The sequence below is a fragment of the Dryobates pubescens genome, chromosome 11, assembly GCF_014839835.1.
Source record: "Dryobates pubescens isolate bDryPub1 chromosome 11, bDryPub1.pri, whole genome shotgun sequence".
Lineage (NCBI taxonomy): Eukaryota > Metazoa > Chordata > Aves > Piciformes > Picidae > Dryobates > Dryobates pubescens.
In genome coordinates, this window is record NC_071622.1 from 35792118 (window position 1) to 35806235 (window position 14118).

The 14118-nt window shown below is 47.4% G+C and overlaps 1 protein-coding gene across 1 annotated transcript in view; it reads left to right on the forward strand.

Annotated features, from left to right (window-relative positions):
- Positions 1–14118, forward strand: part of DPYD (dihydropyrimidine dehydrogenase) — a 602387-nt gene that overhangs the window by 397448 nt on the left and 190821 nt on the right. Inside the window, exons 15-16 of the mRNA XM_054165155.1 lie at positions 6835–6903; positions 12708–12791. Of these exons, the coding sequence (XP_054021130.1) occupies positions 6835–6903; positions 12708–12791 (153 nt within the window). The remainder of the gene's footprint in view (positions 1–6834; positions 6904–12707; positions 12792–14118) is intronic.

Consider the following 14118-nt stretch of genomic DNA (forward strand, 5'->3'; position numbering starts at 1 on the left):
CAGAGCCACAAGGATGTCTCCTCAGAGCCTTCTTTTCTCCAGACTGAACAGCCCCAACTCCCTCAGTCTATCTCCATAGGTAAGGATCTCCATCCCTCTGCTCATCCTCATGGCCCTTCTGTGGACACCTTCCAGCACCTCCAGGTCCTTCCTGTAGTAGGGGCTCCAGAACTGGACACAGTGCTCCAGGTGTGGTCTCACCAGAGTGGAGCAGAGTGGGAGAATCACCTCCCTGGCCCTGCTGGCTATGCTTCTCTTGATGCAGTCCAGGATGTGATTTGCTTTCTGGGCTGCAAGTGCACACTGCTGGCCCATATTGAGCTTCTCATCCACCAGCACTCCCAAGGCCTTCTCTTCAGGGCTGCTCTCAAAGCCAGTCCCTGCCCAGCCTGTATTGGTGCCTGGGATTGCCCCGACCCAGCTGCAGGACCTTGCACTTGGTCTTGTTGAACCTCATGAGGTTGGCATGGGCTCACCTCTGCAGCCTGTCCAGGTCCCTCTGGATGGATCCCTTCCCTCCAGCATCTCTGCTGCACCACACAGCTTGCTGTGGTCAGCCATATTAAATGAACATGTTGGCTTAATTAACAGCCTTTTGGAACATCACAGATACCGTCCCTCCTCCTTTGTAGACTCCCAGCAGAACTTTCAGATTTCATTACCCTGCACTTGGCATAACCTCACTCAGCCACATGCAAGTATAGCTACCCACCCTTGCTGTCTTACAGATAACTTTCTCTGCTGGAAACTTCAGTTTGTTTCAAAGCTGAGTTGTGTGGATTTCTAATGTACTTTGGATTGTGACTGCAACTGTGAAAATCCTGATGGTGTTGTCAGTGTCTGAGTTGGGTTTGTTTGGCTTTTCTGGTTTTTTCTTCTTCTTTTTTTTGCTTGAGTTAGTTCATAAAAAGTGTGAATTTGACAAGATGCAGTTTCTAGCTAACTTCCAGTTCGTGCATATTTTAACTCGTTTCTTAGTCTAAGTTTTCCCCCTATATATTTGCTTGAGCTTACTTTTTTTTTCTGAAACTGTGGGATTATTTCAAGTATTAGAGTCTTTTTAAAGCATTATAGAATCATAGAATGGTCCAGGCTGGAAGGGACCCTCCATAGGTCATCCAGTCCGACCTCCCTGCAGCCAGCAGGGACATCCCCAGCTAGGTCAGGTTGCACAGGGCCTGATTGAGCCACACATTGAATACCTTCAACCATCTCCCTGGGCAACCTGTTCCAGTGTTCCACCACCCTCATGGTGCAGAACTTCTTCCTGATATCCAATCTAAATCTGCTCTGCTCTGAAGCCATTGTCCCTCGTCCTGTCCCTGCAGGCCTTTGCAAACAGTCTCTCCCCGTTCTTCTTGTAGCCCCCTTCATGTACTGGCAGGCTGCCATTAGGTCTCCCCAGAGCCTCCTGTTCTCCAGGCTGAACACCCCCAGCTCCCTCAGACTGTCCTCATAGCAGAGGTGCTCCAACCCCCTGATCATTTCTGTGGCCTTCTCTGGACCTTCTCCATCAAGTCCATGTTCTTCGTATACAATGAAATGCTTGGTCTTATGTTTATGCCAGAGATGCACACAAGTGTGTGAAGTGTGTGCACCTGCAGGCAAGACACGCACTTCTTCAGATGCTTTCCTTCTCAACAGACTCCCACCTTGCAAACACCAGCCAGAAGGGTGGATGGGTAGGTGGTCTGCAGGTAGGTGGCTATTAGATTGATAGGTAGAGATTCCTCAGAGCAACACAATGGAAGTAATGGAAATAATGATGATGATAAGTGAGGTTGTCCTTTAGAGTGCACGGTTTATAACCTCACCATGTCTAATTTTCTCCTTAGCTGCCTTCCCTTGTAAAGTCTGTTTTCCTCTGTTCTGAAGACAATTAATATCTCAGCCTTCTTATGGAGGTAATTTGTGAGTTTACAGTTTCCATCCCATGTGTGCATTGGACAATTCTTCCACACCAGGTTCTGTCAGGAATTTGCCTCATCTGAATGAGTCATTAACCCTCAGCATTATGGGAAAGTCTGTCACTGGCAGTGACAGATTAAGCTCATTCCAGATATTAATGATGACAGTGAAATTTCTTTGGAAAGCATGAAATATTAAAACCAAATTTCATCCTACCAGTGAGTCAAACTTCCCTGTGTTCCACCTAAGAGTGCCAGATAAACTGGAGTGTGATGTTTTTCTTTTCTCCTCATCTGGTGTTCCCTTTGAACACAGACTGAGCCAGTTGTGTGTTCTTAAGTTCTGTGATTCCTCTTTGCAAATTTAACCTTTTAGCTGCTGCAATACAGACCTCTGCTGCTTGTTCTTGTCTCAGTTGGACTTGGTGATCCCGAGGGTCACAGAATCGCTGAACTGTCAGGGTTGGAAGGGACCTCAAGGATCATCCAGTTCCAATTCCCCTGCCATAGGCAGGGACACCTCACACTACAGCAGGTTGCTCACAGCCACATCCAGCCTGGCCTGAAAAACCTCCAGGGATGAGGCTTCCACCACCTCCCTGGGCAACCTGTGCCAGTGTCTCACCACCCTCATGGGAAAGAACTTCTTCCTAATGTCTAATCTGAATCTGCCCTCCTGTAGTTTTGCTCCATCCCCCCCAGTCCTATCCCTCCCTGACACCCTAAAAAGTCCCTCCCCAGCTTTCTTGTAGCCCCCTTCAGATACTGAAAGGCCACAATAAGGTCTCCTGGGAGCCTTCTCTTCTCCAGACTGAACAGCCCCAACTCCCTCAGCCTGTCCTCATAGCAGAGGAGCTTCAGCCCTCTGCTTATCATCACAGCCCTTCTCTGGACACCTTCCAACCTGAATGTTTCTGTGGGTTTTTTTTCATCCTTCTTAGAATGCCCCCACACAGGAGTTAGTAGGTGGAGTTCAAGAGTGTTCAAGGTGTGCAAGAAGGGATTGGATGTGGCACTTGGTGCCATGGTTTAGTCATGAGGTCTGTGGTGGCAGATTGGACTTGATGATCTCTGAGGTCTCTTCCAACCTTGGTGATTCTGTGATTCTGTGAGTTCTCTGCCACCTCACTGCAAAGGTAGGGTCTGATGATCTGTGTCAGGTGTGGGACAAGTAATGTGGTTTTAGTCTTACATGGAAATTCACATTGTTACTTGGATTGGACACTGACCAGAGGCGTGGTTAGCATTCTTCTATAGGAATCACAGTTTGCAACTAGGAAAGGTGTGTGTCTAGCTGTCCTCCCAGAAGGATCCTGTGTGGTGGGTTGAAATTACCCCCCAGCTAATTGGCAGAAAATCAGCCCCAAAATAAAATTGCCAGTCCAGCTCAGTTTGGGATGGAAGCAAATGAAGCTCAATTTACAAGCAAACTAAACTGTAGAAATAAGAAATGCAATGAGCATGTACAAAACAGACTGTAGATGTAAAATACAGAGATATTTACAATTTATAAACAACACAGAAACTCCTCAGAACCCCCTGGACAGATCCAGGGAACTGTTCACCTCCTCCTCCACTCCCTCCCTCCTTCCCGGTACCTCACACAGTAGTCAAACCAGAGATCCCCTGGCAAAGCCACAGGAGAGAGAGAGAGAGAGAGAAGTTGCAAGCAGAAGAGACAGAAGATGAGGGAGAACTGTTTATGCCTCTGCTCTCCATCCCCATTAGAAATCAAATTGCTTCTATAGACTTAGCAACATGAACCAGCAGTGGGCCCAGGTGGCCAAGAAGGCCAATGGCATCCTGGCCTGGACCAGGAATAGTGTAGCCAGCAGGAGCAGGGAAGTCATTCTGCCCTGTACTCAGCACTGGTTAGGCCACACCTTGAGTCCTGTGTCCAGTTCTGGGCTCCTCAATCAAGAATGACATTGAGACATTTGAACATGTTCAGAGAAGGGCAACGAGGCTGGGGAGAGGCCTTGAGCACAGCCCTGTGAGGAGAGGCTGAGGGAGCTGGGGTTGTTTAGCCTGGAGAAGAGGAGGCTCAGGGGAGATCTTATTGCTGTCTACAAATACCTGAAGGGAGGTTGTAGCCAGGAAGGGGTTGGTCTCTTCTCCCAGGCAACCAGCACCAGAACAAGAGGACACAGTCTCAAGCTGTGCCAGGGGAAGGTTTAGGCTCGGGGTGATGAGAAAGTTCTTCTCAGAAAGAGTAATTGGCCATTGGAATGTGCTGCCCAGGGAGGTGGTGGAGTCCCTGTCCCTGGAGGTGTTTAAAAAAGGATTGGATGTGCCACTTGGAGCCATGGTTTAGTTGTTAGTCCAATGGGATGGCATTTAATAAGTCCAAGTGCCGGGTGCTGCACTTTGGCCACGGCAACCCCATGCAGAGCTACAGGCTGGGGTCAGAGCGGCTGGAGAGCTGCCAAACAGAGAGGGACCTGGGGGTGCTGATTGACACCCGCCTAAACATGAGCCAGCAGTGTGCCCAGGTGGCCAAGAAGGCCAATGGCATCCTGGCCTGTATTAGGAATAGTGTGGCCAGCAGGAGCAGGGAGGTCATTCTGCCCCTGTACTCTGCATTGGTTAGGCCACACCTTGAGTACTGTGTCCAGTTCTGGGCCCCTCAGTTTAGGAAGGACATCGAGACACTTGAACGTGTCCAGAGAAGGGCAACAAGGCTGGGGAGAGGCCTTGAGCACAAGCCCTATGAGGAGAGGCTGAGGGAGCTGGGATTGTTTAGCCTGGAGAAGAGAAGGATCAGAGGCGACCTCATTGCCCTCTGCAACTACCTGAAAGGTGGTTGTAGACAGGAGGGGGTTGATCTCTTCTCCCAGGCAACCAGCACCAGAACAAGGGAACACAGTCTCAAGTTGTGCCAGGGGAGGTTTAGACTCGAGGTGAGGAAAAAGTTCTTCACTGAGCGAGTCATTCGTCATTGGAATGGGCTGCCCAGGGAGGTGGTGGAGTCGCCGTCCCTGGAGGTGTTCAAGGGGAGATTGGACGTGGCACTTGGTGCCACGATCTAGTTGTGAGGTCTGTTGGAACAGGTTGGACTTGATGATCCTTGGGGTCTCTTCCAACCTTAGTTACTGTGATACTGTGATACTGTGATACTGTGTTACGAGGTGTTAGGTATTAGGTAACAGGTTGGACTTGATGATCTCTGAGGTCTTTGCCAACCTGGTTGATTCTGTGATTATTTTCCTTTTACATCCAATGGTAATGTATTTTACTTTCAGTCTTTGCAGTCAGGATCTAGGCTACATTTCTCCCTTCAATCTCTTAACAATCCTCTTAGAATTTGTTTTACCTGAAATCTTGAACCTCAATAAAAATATTAGAGGCAACAGCAGCTACAGGTAGAACTCTGTGCAGTACAGTGAGGATGGAAGGCAATACACAGAACTAGCTTCTGGGGAACTGGGGCCACAGCTAGTGGGTAAGAAATGAAATCTGTACCACAGGAAAACAAAAGCTGTGCTGCTCTACCACCCCTCCCCACCACTGTAACCCACCCACCCCACCTACCCCACCCCCCATCCTCATATTTTATCCACATCTGATGAGTTTCCTCCTAGTTGCCTCTACACAAAACAATCCTGGCTGCCTGTCACTGTCCTTGACTTTCACAGCGTGAGGTTACAGGGGGATGAGATTGCTGTATCCTGGTTCCCTGAAGCCAGCTGGAGCATTGTGTGTATGCTGCCACATTCCACTGGAAACTCTTGCCCTTACATACTTCTACAGAGCATCTGTACTTACTTCTGGCATTGTGTAAATCGTGAATAATTTAATTCCTCTCACCTCAGTAGCTGTATGTTGGACAGCTTTTTATTCTGCTTTGTGTCTAGGGCAGTCTTTGTTCTGCTTTATTGCATGATGAAGGGAGTGCAAAGAGGTGATGGAGTCACCATCACTGGAGGTGTTTAAAAAGAGTCTGAATGAGGCACTTAGTGCCTTGGTTTAGTTGATTAGATGGTGTTGAGTGATAGGTTGGACTGGATGATCTCTGAGGTCTTTTCCAGCCTGGTTAATTCTGCATTGTGTATTCTGTTCTCTCCTTCTCTGACTGGATCTGCTGATTTTCCTTAATGGCTTATAAAGCAATGATAAAATAGATGATGTTGCTGATGTCTGGAGTCACAGATTGGGAGGTGATCTGCTAGAGAGCAGCCCTGTAGAGAGAAGGACCTGGAAGCCCTGGTGGACAACAAGTTCTGCATGCATCAGCAATGTGCCCTGGTGGCCAAGAAGGCCAATGGGATCCTGGGGTGCATTAAACGGGGTCTGTCCAGCAGATCCAGGGAGGTTCTCCTCCCCCTCTTCTCTGCCCTAGTGAGGCCCCACCAGGAATATTGCCTCCAGTTTTGGGCTCCCCAGATCAGGAGGGACAGGGATCTGCTGGAGAGAGTCCAAGGGAGGGCTACAGGGATGCTGAAGGGACTGGAGCACTGCCTGGTGAGGAGAGGCTGAGAGCCCTGGAGCTGTTTAGTCTGGAGAAGTCTGAGAGGGGATCTGATCAATGTCTATCAATATCTGAGGGCTGGGGGTCGGGAAGGAAGGGATGGGGACAGCCTCTGCTCACTTGTGACATGGGATAGGACAAGGGGCAATGGATATAAAGTGCAGAACAGGAGGTTCCACCTCAACATGAGGAGGAACTTCTTCACTGTGAGGGTCAGAGAGCACTGGAACAGGCTCCCCAGAAAGGTTGTGGAGTCTCCTTCTCTGGAGACTTTCCAGCCCTGTCTGGATGTGTTCCTGTGCAACCTGTGCTGTATTCTATGGTCCTGTTCTGGCAGGGGGGTTGGAGTGGAAGATCTCTGGAGGTGCCTTCCAACCCCTAATACCCTGTGATCATGTAAAGTACTATAATACAGTCTGCTACCGTGGCTTAAAGTGATTGCATGTATATTCTTTTCAGGTTCTGATTGCCAGCATCATGTGCACCTATAACCGGGAGGACTGGGCTGAACTGGCGAAAATGGCTGAGGTAATGCTGTCCAAAATGGTTTTCTGCTTCTTTGGTTTGGTTTTTGGTTGGCTGGGTTTTGTCTGTTTCAGGTTTTTGGGGGGGGGGTGGGGGATTTTTTGGTTTTGTTTTCTTGGTTTGGGTTCTTTTGGTTGGTTGGCCTTTGGTTCGGTTTGGTTTGGGTTGGGTTGGGTTGGGTTGGGTTGGGTTGGTTTGGGTTGGGTTGGGTTGGGTTGGGTTGGGTTGGGTTGGTTTGGGTTGGTTTGGGTTGGGTTGGGTTGGGTTGGTTTGGTTTGGTTTGGTTTGGATGGGGGTTGGTTTTTTTATCTCCTTAAAAGCAAGCTCCGCCGTAAGGAATTTCTTGAGAGAAATAGATTCAAAATGAAAAAAAGGAGAATGTAAAGCATGTCCATTACAGTTTGGTTATTCTGTGTTTTCATTACCATGATGGAAATGTAAATTCAAAGGGTATCTGTTCCATAGAAATGGTCTCCTGGAGTTTGAAGCAGTGCCTTGGAAGCCTTTAGTCTTGGAATCTATATACTTTTTATTTGCATTTTAAGCGAAGTGTAGATTGTGACGGATGCCCTGATAGAATTTAATTCTGTCTTTGAGAGCCTAAGTTGATCTTACCTTGCCTACAGGCACGCTGCTTTGACAGCACCAGAAGAAATCTTGAATATAAAACTCTTGAATATTTAAAGTATAAAAGGCACATTTAATGCTCTTCTAGTTTTAATACAGACTTTCAAACGTGATAGCAGAGAAAGCCAGCGTGGATGATAGCAGTCAGCAGGCTCCCTAGAACATGAATTCTATCTTACACAAGTGCAAACAGATTGTGCACCTGAAAGTTGGATTCCATTTGAAGGGGGGGGAGGGGGGGAAAATAAAATTAGAAATATGAATATACATCCATGGGAAATAGTGTAAGAAATACTTGATTAAGACTGAATGAATAATTTCATTCAGAGTGGTGTCTGCATATGAGTCTAATGCCAAGTTGCTGGTCTTAAATAAAGCTTTCCACATCAAGTACCTAGAGGAAATGAAAAGGCATGGTTTCAGACAGAAAAGGTGTAACAGATGCAAGCAAGGAAAAAAAACATTAGCTTGTTATTATTGCAAGCATGGGCAAAGGTTTAAATGTTCCATAGCTTTGGCCTTTCCTTGTATGGTTTGGTGGTTTGGTGGTTTTGTTGGTTGTTTTGAATATATATGTGTAGATAATCAGTGTGGGTATTTTGAACTGGTGAGACACTGGCACAGGTTGCCCAGGGAGGTGGTGGAAGCCTCATCCCTGGAGGTTTTCCAGGCCAGGCTGGATGTGGCTGTGAGCAACCTGCTGTAGCGTGAGGAACCTGGGGGTGCTGATTGACAGCCGCCTAAACATGAGCCAGCAGTGTGCCCAGGTGGCCAAGAAGGCCAATGGCATCCTGGCCTGTATTAGGAATAGTGTGGCCAGCAGGAGCAGGGAGGTCATTCTGCCCCTGTACTCTGCATTGGTTAGGCCACACCTTGAGTACTGTGTCCAGTTCTGGGCCCCTCAGTTTAGGAAGGACATCGAGACACTTGAACGTGTCCAGAGAAGGGCAACGAGGCTGGGGAGAGGCCTTGAGCACAGCCCTATGAGGAGAGGCTGAGGGAGCTGGGATTGTTTAGCCTGGAGAAGAGAAGGATCAGAGGTGACCTCATTGCCCTCTACAACTACCTGAAAGGTGGTTGTAGACAGGAGGGGGTTGGTCTCTTCTCCCAGGCAACCAGCACCAGAACAAGGGGACACAGTCTCAAGTTGTGCCAGGGGAGGTTTAGACTCGAGGTGAGGAAAAAGTTCTTCACTGAGCGAGTCATTCGCCATTGGAATGTGCTGCCCAGGGAGGTGGTGGAGTCGCCGTCCCTGGAGGTGTTCAAGGGGAGATTGGACGTGGCACTTGGTGCCACGATCTAGTTGTGAGGTCTGTTGGAACAGGTTGGACTTGATGATCCTTGGGGTCTCTTCCAACCTTAGTTACTGTGATACTGTGATACTGTGTGTCCCTGCCCATGGCAGGGGGATTGGAACTGGCTGATCCTTGAGGTCCCTTCCAACCCTGACAATTCTGTGATTCTGTGTGTGTTTGAACATTGCTGTTCCTTTATTCACAGTGTGTTGAGTCATCCCCTGGTGTTATGAAGTGACATTTCTCTGTTTTCTTTGGGCGGTTTAAAAACATGAGGGGAAAAAAAGCCACTCAGGGGAAATGAAATTAAACATTACCAATAATTAGTTTGGTAATCTTCAGCACTGGTCCATTTTATACTTGTGCTTGCCCAGCTGACTGTGAAATCTTTTGTGGAATCCATGCTTGACAGGAGCAGTGCTGCTTTTAAACTGACTGAGATGAATGGCTTTATTCAGTCTGGAGAAGAGAAGGCTCACGGGAGACCTAATAGCAGCCTGCCAGTACCTGAAAGGGGCTACAGGAAGGCTGCAGAGAGACTGTTTGCAAAGGCCTGCAGTGACAGGATGAGGGGCAATGGCTTCAAACTAGCGAACAGCAGATTGAGATTGGATGTTAGGAACATGTTCTGCATTATGAGGTTGGTGGAACAAAGGAACAGGTTGCCCAGGGAGGTGGTTGAGGCTCCATCTCTGGAGATATTTAAGGTGAGGCTGGACAGGGCTCTGGAGAGCCTGATCTAGTTGGGGGATGCCCCTGCTGACTGTGGGGAGGTCGGACTGGATGCCTTTGGGGGTCCCTTCCTGCCCAGACCATGCTATGATTCTATGATGGTGCCATTCACTCCTCTTTTTTCATCCAGTGGTGCTGCTCTCCAGCTTTAAAGCAGATATTTCCGATCTGTGTTCATATCTATGTTAGCCCTTTGGAAAGAATTTGTTGTTTAAACGCACTCAGAAATGTGTAACCTAGGCAATAGAAGTCTCTCCTTCGAAGGAGCTGTTTGTCTCCACTCTGTGGAGAGCAGCACGCTTGTCTGGGGCGCTCTGGAATGCACAGCTGATGAGCGGTGGTATTTAATCACACGCACAGGATCCTACCTAGAAGGTAATGGCTGTGGCCTTCCAAAGAGCAGAAGCCCCAGAAGGTAGCCGGATGCCCGTCGGCAGGGGGACGACCTATTCATCGGAAAGGTCAGCTTGTCACCGAGCCGACAGCAGCCGCGGGAGCGCGGCGTGGCCGGGCTGCGGAGCCGGCCAGCACCTGGAGGATTCCTGAAAGTGATGGATGGCTTCTCCCCTGCTGGCGCGCCCGGGGAGCTGCTGAACCGTGGCCGCTCAGCAGGCAGCTACTCCAGTCCAATAAGCAAAACCAAAATGCAAATGCAAAACAAAATACAAGCTCCAGCCCTGCGAAAGGCGGCGGCGGCGGTGCAGGAGGATCCTCCTCTCAGGCCAAAGCAATTCAGCAGGGAAGAAGAGGAGCGTGCTCCTGTGCTGCCTTTGTGTACCTCAGCTCCTTTGCCTTTCTAATTATAACTAATAGAGGGTTCTGAAGAGAAATTAGCATGAATAAGATTTTTCTACCGACCTTTTTTTTTTGGTTAATATTCCCTTGTTTCACCTCAAACCCCAAACTCTGTGAGAACAAAAGCTATGGCACAGTACAGCTGCCTGCAGAAAATGCAGAGGCTAAATTCATGAAAGCAGAGAGGAGAAGTTTATTACTACTGAGCCACAGTTCTTCAGAGCACACAAGCACTTGCAAGACACTGGCTACTCAACCTTGCTTTCAGTGCTGCCCTAAAGCTCTGGAATTGCTTTTCATTTGTTATCATTTTCCAGAAACAGCTACTTCTTGTATTTGCCTCTCTTAAAGTTTTTTTGGGGTTATGGTTTGGCTTTGGTGGTTTTTGTTTTGCTTTTTTGTTGGGTTGGGTTTTTTTGGTTACTTGTTTGGATGGGTGAGGCTGAGCGAGCTGGGATTGTTTAGCCTGGAGAAGAGAAGGCTCAGGGGTGACCTCATTGCCCTCTACAACTACCTGAAGGGTGGTTGTAGCCAGGAGGGGGTTGGTCTCTTATCTCTAGCAACCAGCACCAGAACAAGGGGACACAGTCTCAAGCGGCACCAGGGGAAGTTTAGGCTGGAGGTGAAGAGAAAGTTCTTCACTGAGAGTGTTGTTAGCCATTGGAATGTGCTGCCCAGGGAGGTGGTGGAGTCACTATCCCTGGAGGTGTTCAAGAGGGGATTGGACGTGGCACTTGGTGCCATGGTCTAGTCATGGGGTCTGTGGAGACAGGTTGGACTGGATGATCATTGGGATCTCTTCCAATCTTAGTTATACTGTGATACTGTGGTTTGGTGGTTTTTTGTTTGTGTTTTCGTTTGGTTGGTTGTGTTGTGGTTGGTTGGGTTTGGTTTGGTTTGGTTGCTTGGGTTTTGGTTTGGGTGTTTGATTTCTTTTTGTTGTGGGTTTTGGGTTTTTTTGTTTAGTTGGTCGAGTTTTGGTTTCATTTGGGTTTGTTTTTTTAGGGTTGGTTGTTTTTTGTTGGGGTTTATTGTTTGGGTGTTTTTTTGTTTTGGAGGGGTTTCTGAATTTATTTTTGTTTGGGTTTTTGTTTGGTTTGGCTTCTTTGGTTTGGTTTGGGTTTTCTTTGGTTTAGAATAGAATAGAATAGAATAGAATAAACCGGGTTGGAATTGACCTTCAAGATCATCACGTCCAACCCATCAACCAATCCAACACCACCTAAACAACTAACCCATGGCACCAAGCACCCCATCAAGTCTCCTCCTGAACACCTCCAATGACGGCGACTCCACCACCTCCCCAGGCAGCCCATTCCAATGGGCAATCACTCTCTCTGTATAGAACTTCTTCCTCACATCCAACCTAAACCTCCCCTGGCGCAGCCTGAGACTGTGTCCTCTTGTTCTGGTACTGGCTGCCTGGGAGAAGAGACCAACTCTGCCTGTCCACAACATCCCTTCAGGTAGTTGTAGAGAGCAATAAGGTCACCCCTGAGTCTCCTTGTTTGTTGGGTTTTGGTTTGGTTTGGATGTTTTATTTGTGGTGTTTGTTGTTGCTTTTGGGGTTTTGGTTGGTTGGTTGGTTTTTGGTTTCATTTGGTTTTGGGTTTGGGGGTTTTGGTGGGTTTTTTTTTGTTTGGGGGTTTTGTTTTGATTTTAGTTTGGTTGGGCTTTTTTTGGTTTGGCTTGGTTTTTTGGTTGGTTGTGGTTTGGTTTTCTTTGGGGTTTTTGTTTGCTGTTTCTTGGTGGTGGTGGTTTGGGGTTTTTGGTTTGTTGAGTTTTGCTTTCATTTGATTTTGGCTTTTTAGGTTTGTTTATTTCTTTGTTGTTGGGTCTTTGGTTGGCTTTTGGTGTTGTTTTTTTAGTTTGGATTTTTGATTGGTTGTTTTTTGGTTTGGTTTGGAGTTTTGGTTGGTTGTTTTTTGGTTTTGGTTTGGGTTTTTTTGGGTTTTCTTGGCTGTTGTTTAGTTGGTTTTAGCTTGGATTGGGTTGGGGGTTTTGTTGTTTTGGGGTTTTGAGTTGCTTTTTTGGTTTGGTTTGGGGTTTATGGCTGTTGTTTTTGGCTTGGCTTGGGTTTGTTGTTGTTTGGGGGGTTTTGTTTGTTTGGTTTGTTTATTTTTTACTTTAATTTCCTTTGTGATTTTGAGAATCCACCTCTGTTTTTGAATTGCCTTTTTCCCCTCTGTAATAATGATCAACACATTTCTTTTTCAGGGTATCATAGCCATAGCTTCATGCCTCTTTGAAACAAAAATAAAATAAAAAGAATTAAAATCAAATGGCTACAGAAATCTATTTGAGAAATTCCCTTGAGGTTAATTTTGTATTTTTTTTGTCTTTCTGTGTGTTTTGTAGGTTGCTGGTGCAGATGCGCTGGAGTTAAACTTATCGTGTCCTCATGGTATGGGGGAGAGAGGCATGGGCCTGGCCTGTGGGCAGGTAGGACTGGAACTGCAGTCTCCTTTCATAGAATCACAGAATCACAGAATCAACCAGGTTGGAGAGAGAACATCAAGTCCCACCTATTACCTAATATCTAACACCTCCTGACAACTAAACTGTGGCTCCAAGTGCCACGTCCAAGCCTTTTTTGAACATCTCCAGGGATGGTGACTCCACCACCTCCCTGAGCAGAACATCCCAAGGGCCAATTCCTGGGAAGAATTTTCTCATCACCTCGAGCCTAAACCTCCCCTGGTGCAGCTTAAGGCTATGTCCTCTTGTTCTGGTGCTGGTTGCCTGGGAGAAGAGACCAACCCCCACCTGGCTACAACCTCCCTTCAGGCAGTTGTAGTGAGCAATAAGGTCTCCTCTGAGCCTCCTCTTCTCCAGGCTAAACACCCCCAGCTCCCTCAGCCTCTCCTCACAGGGCTGTGCTCCAGACCCCTCCCCAGCCTTGTTGCTCTTCTCTGGACACGTTCCAGCATCTCAATGTCCTTCTTAAATGGAGGAGCCCAGAGCTGGACACATGACTTAAGGTGTGGCCTAACCAGTGCTGAGTACAGGGGCACTATGAGCTCCTTGCTCCTGCTTTTATATCTCTTCAGCAATCCTGCCCTACCACATGAGAGTTACACCTCAGGGGGCAAAAAAAAACCCCAAAACAACAAACCCACAGAAGCAGAAAATCTACAAACTGCTTAGTTTTGCTGAGAACAAAAATGCATTATGTATTTCCCAAAGATCAAGGTGAAAACAAATCATCCCCACAAAGAACCTGAACAGAATTTCTTGTGTTCCATATTGGTGCCCTGTAGATACCTTTTAGATCTCAACCTGGTAGCTACTGCATATATCCATAATGATTTTTGGAGCAGGTGAGTTTAACACACACTTAATCTCCCCCTGCTTAGCATGTGAGCTGTATTTTAGAACCACAGGATGTGCCACACATTCTGGTAGTGCCATCTACAGTTAATATCTTCTCTTAGAAGAACCTTGCTCTGCCATGGAGAAATCTGATGCAGAGTTTGTCAATACATCCCAGGACTGTGGTCAGGGGAATTGTTTGCCTGTGAAAAGAGGAAAAACATGCACAAAAAGCCATATCTCATACTAATATCCTCTTGGAGTTTTCAGATCTGGGAATGCAGTCAAGTTGGCAGCCTGTGAAAAATCTGCCAGGAGAGATTTTTCCAGAGGTTGACAATCAAAAGTTTCAGAAGTCTGTAGCTTGGTTAATTTCCCATCTTAATGTGTTTTGGGGAGAGAGGGAAAAAGAGGAGGAAGATGCAGAGTGGGAATCATGATTACGTGCCCTAAAATT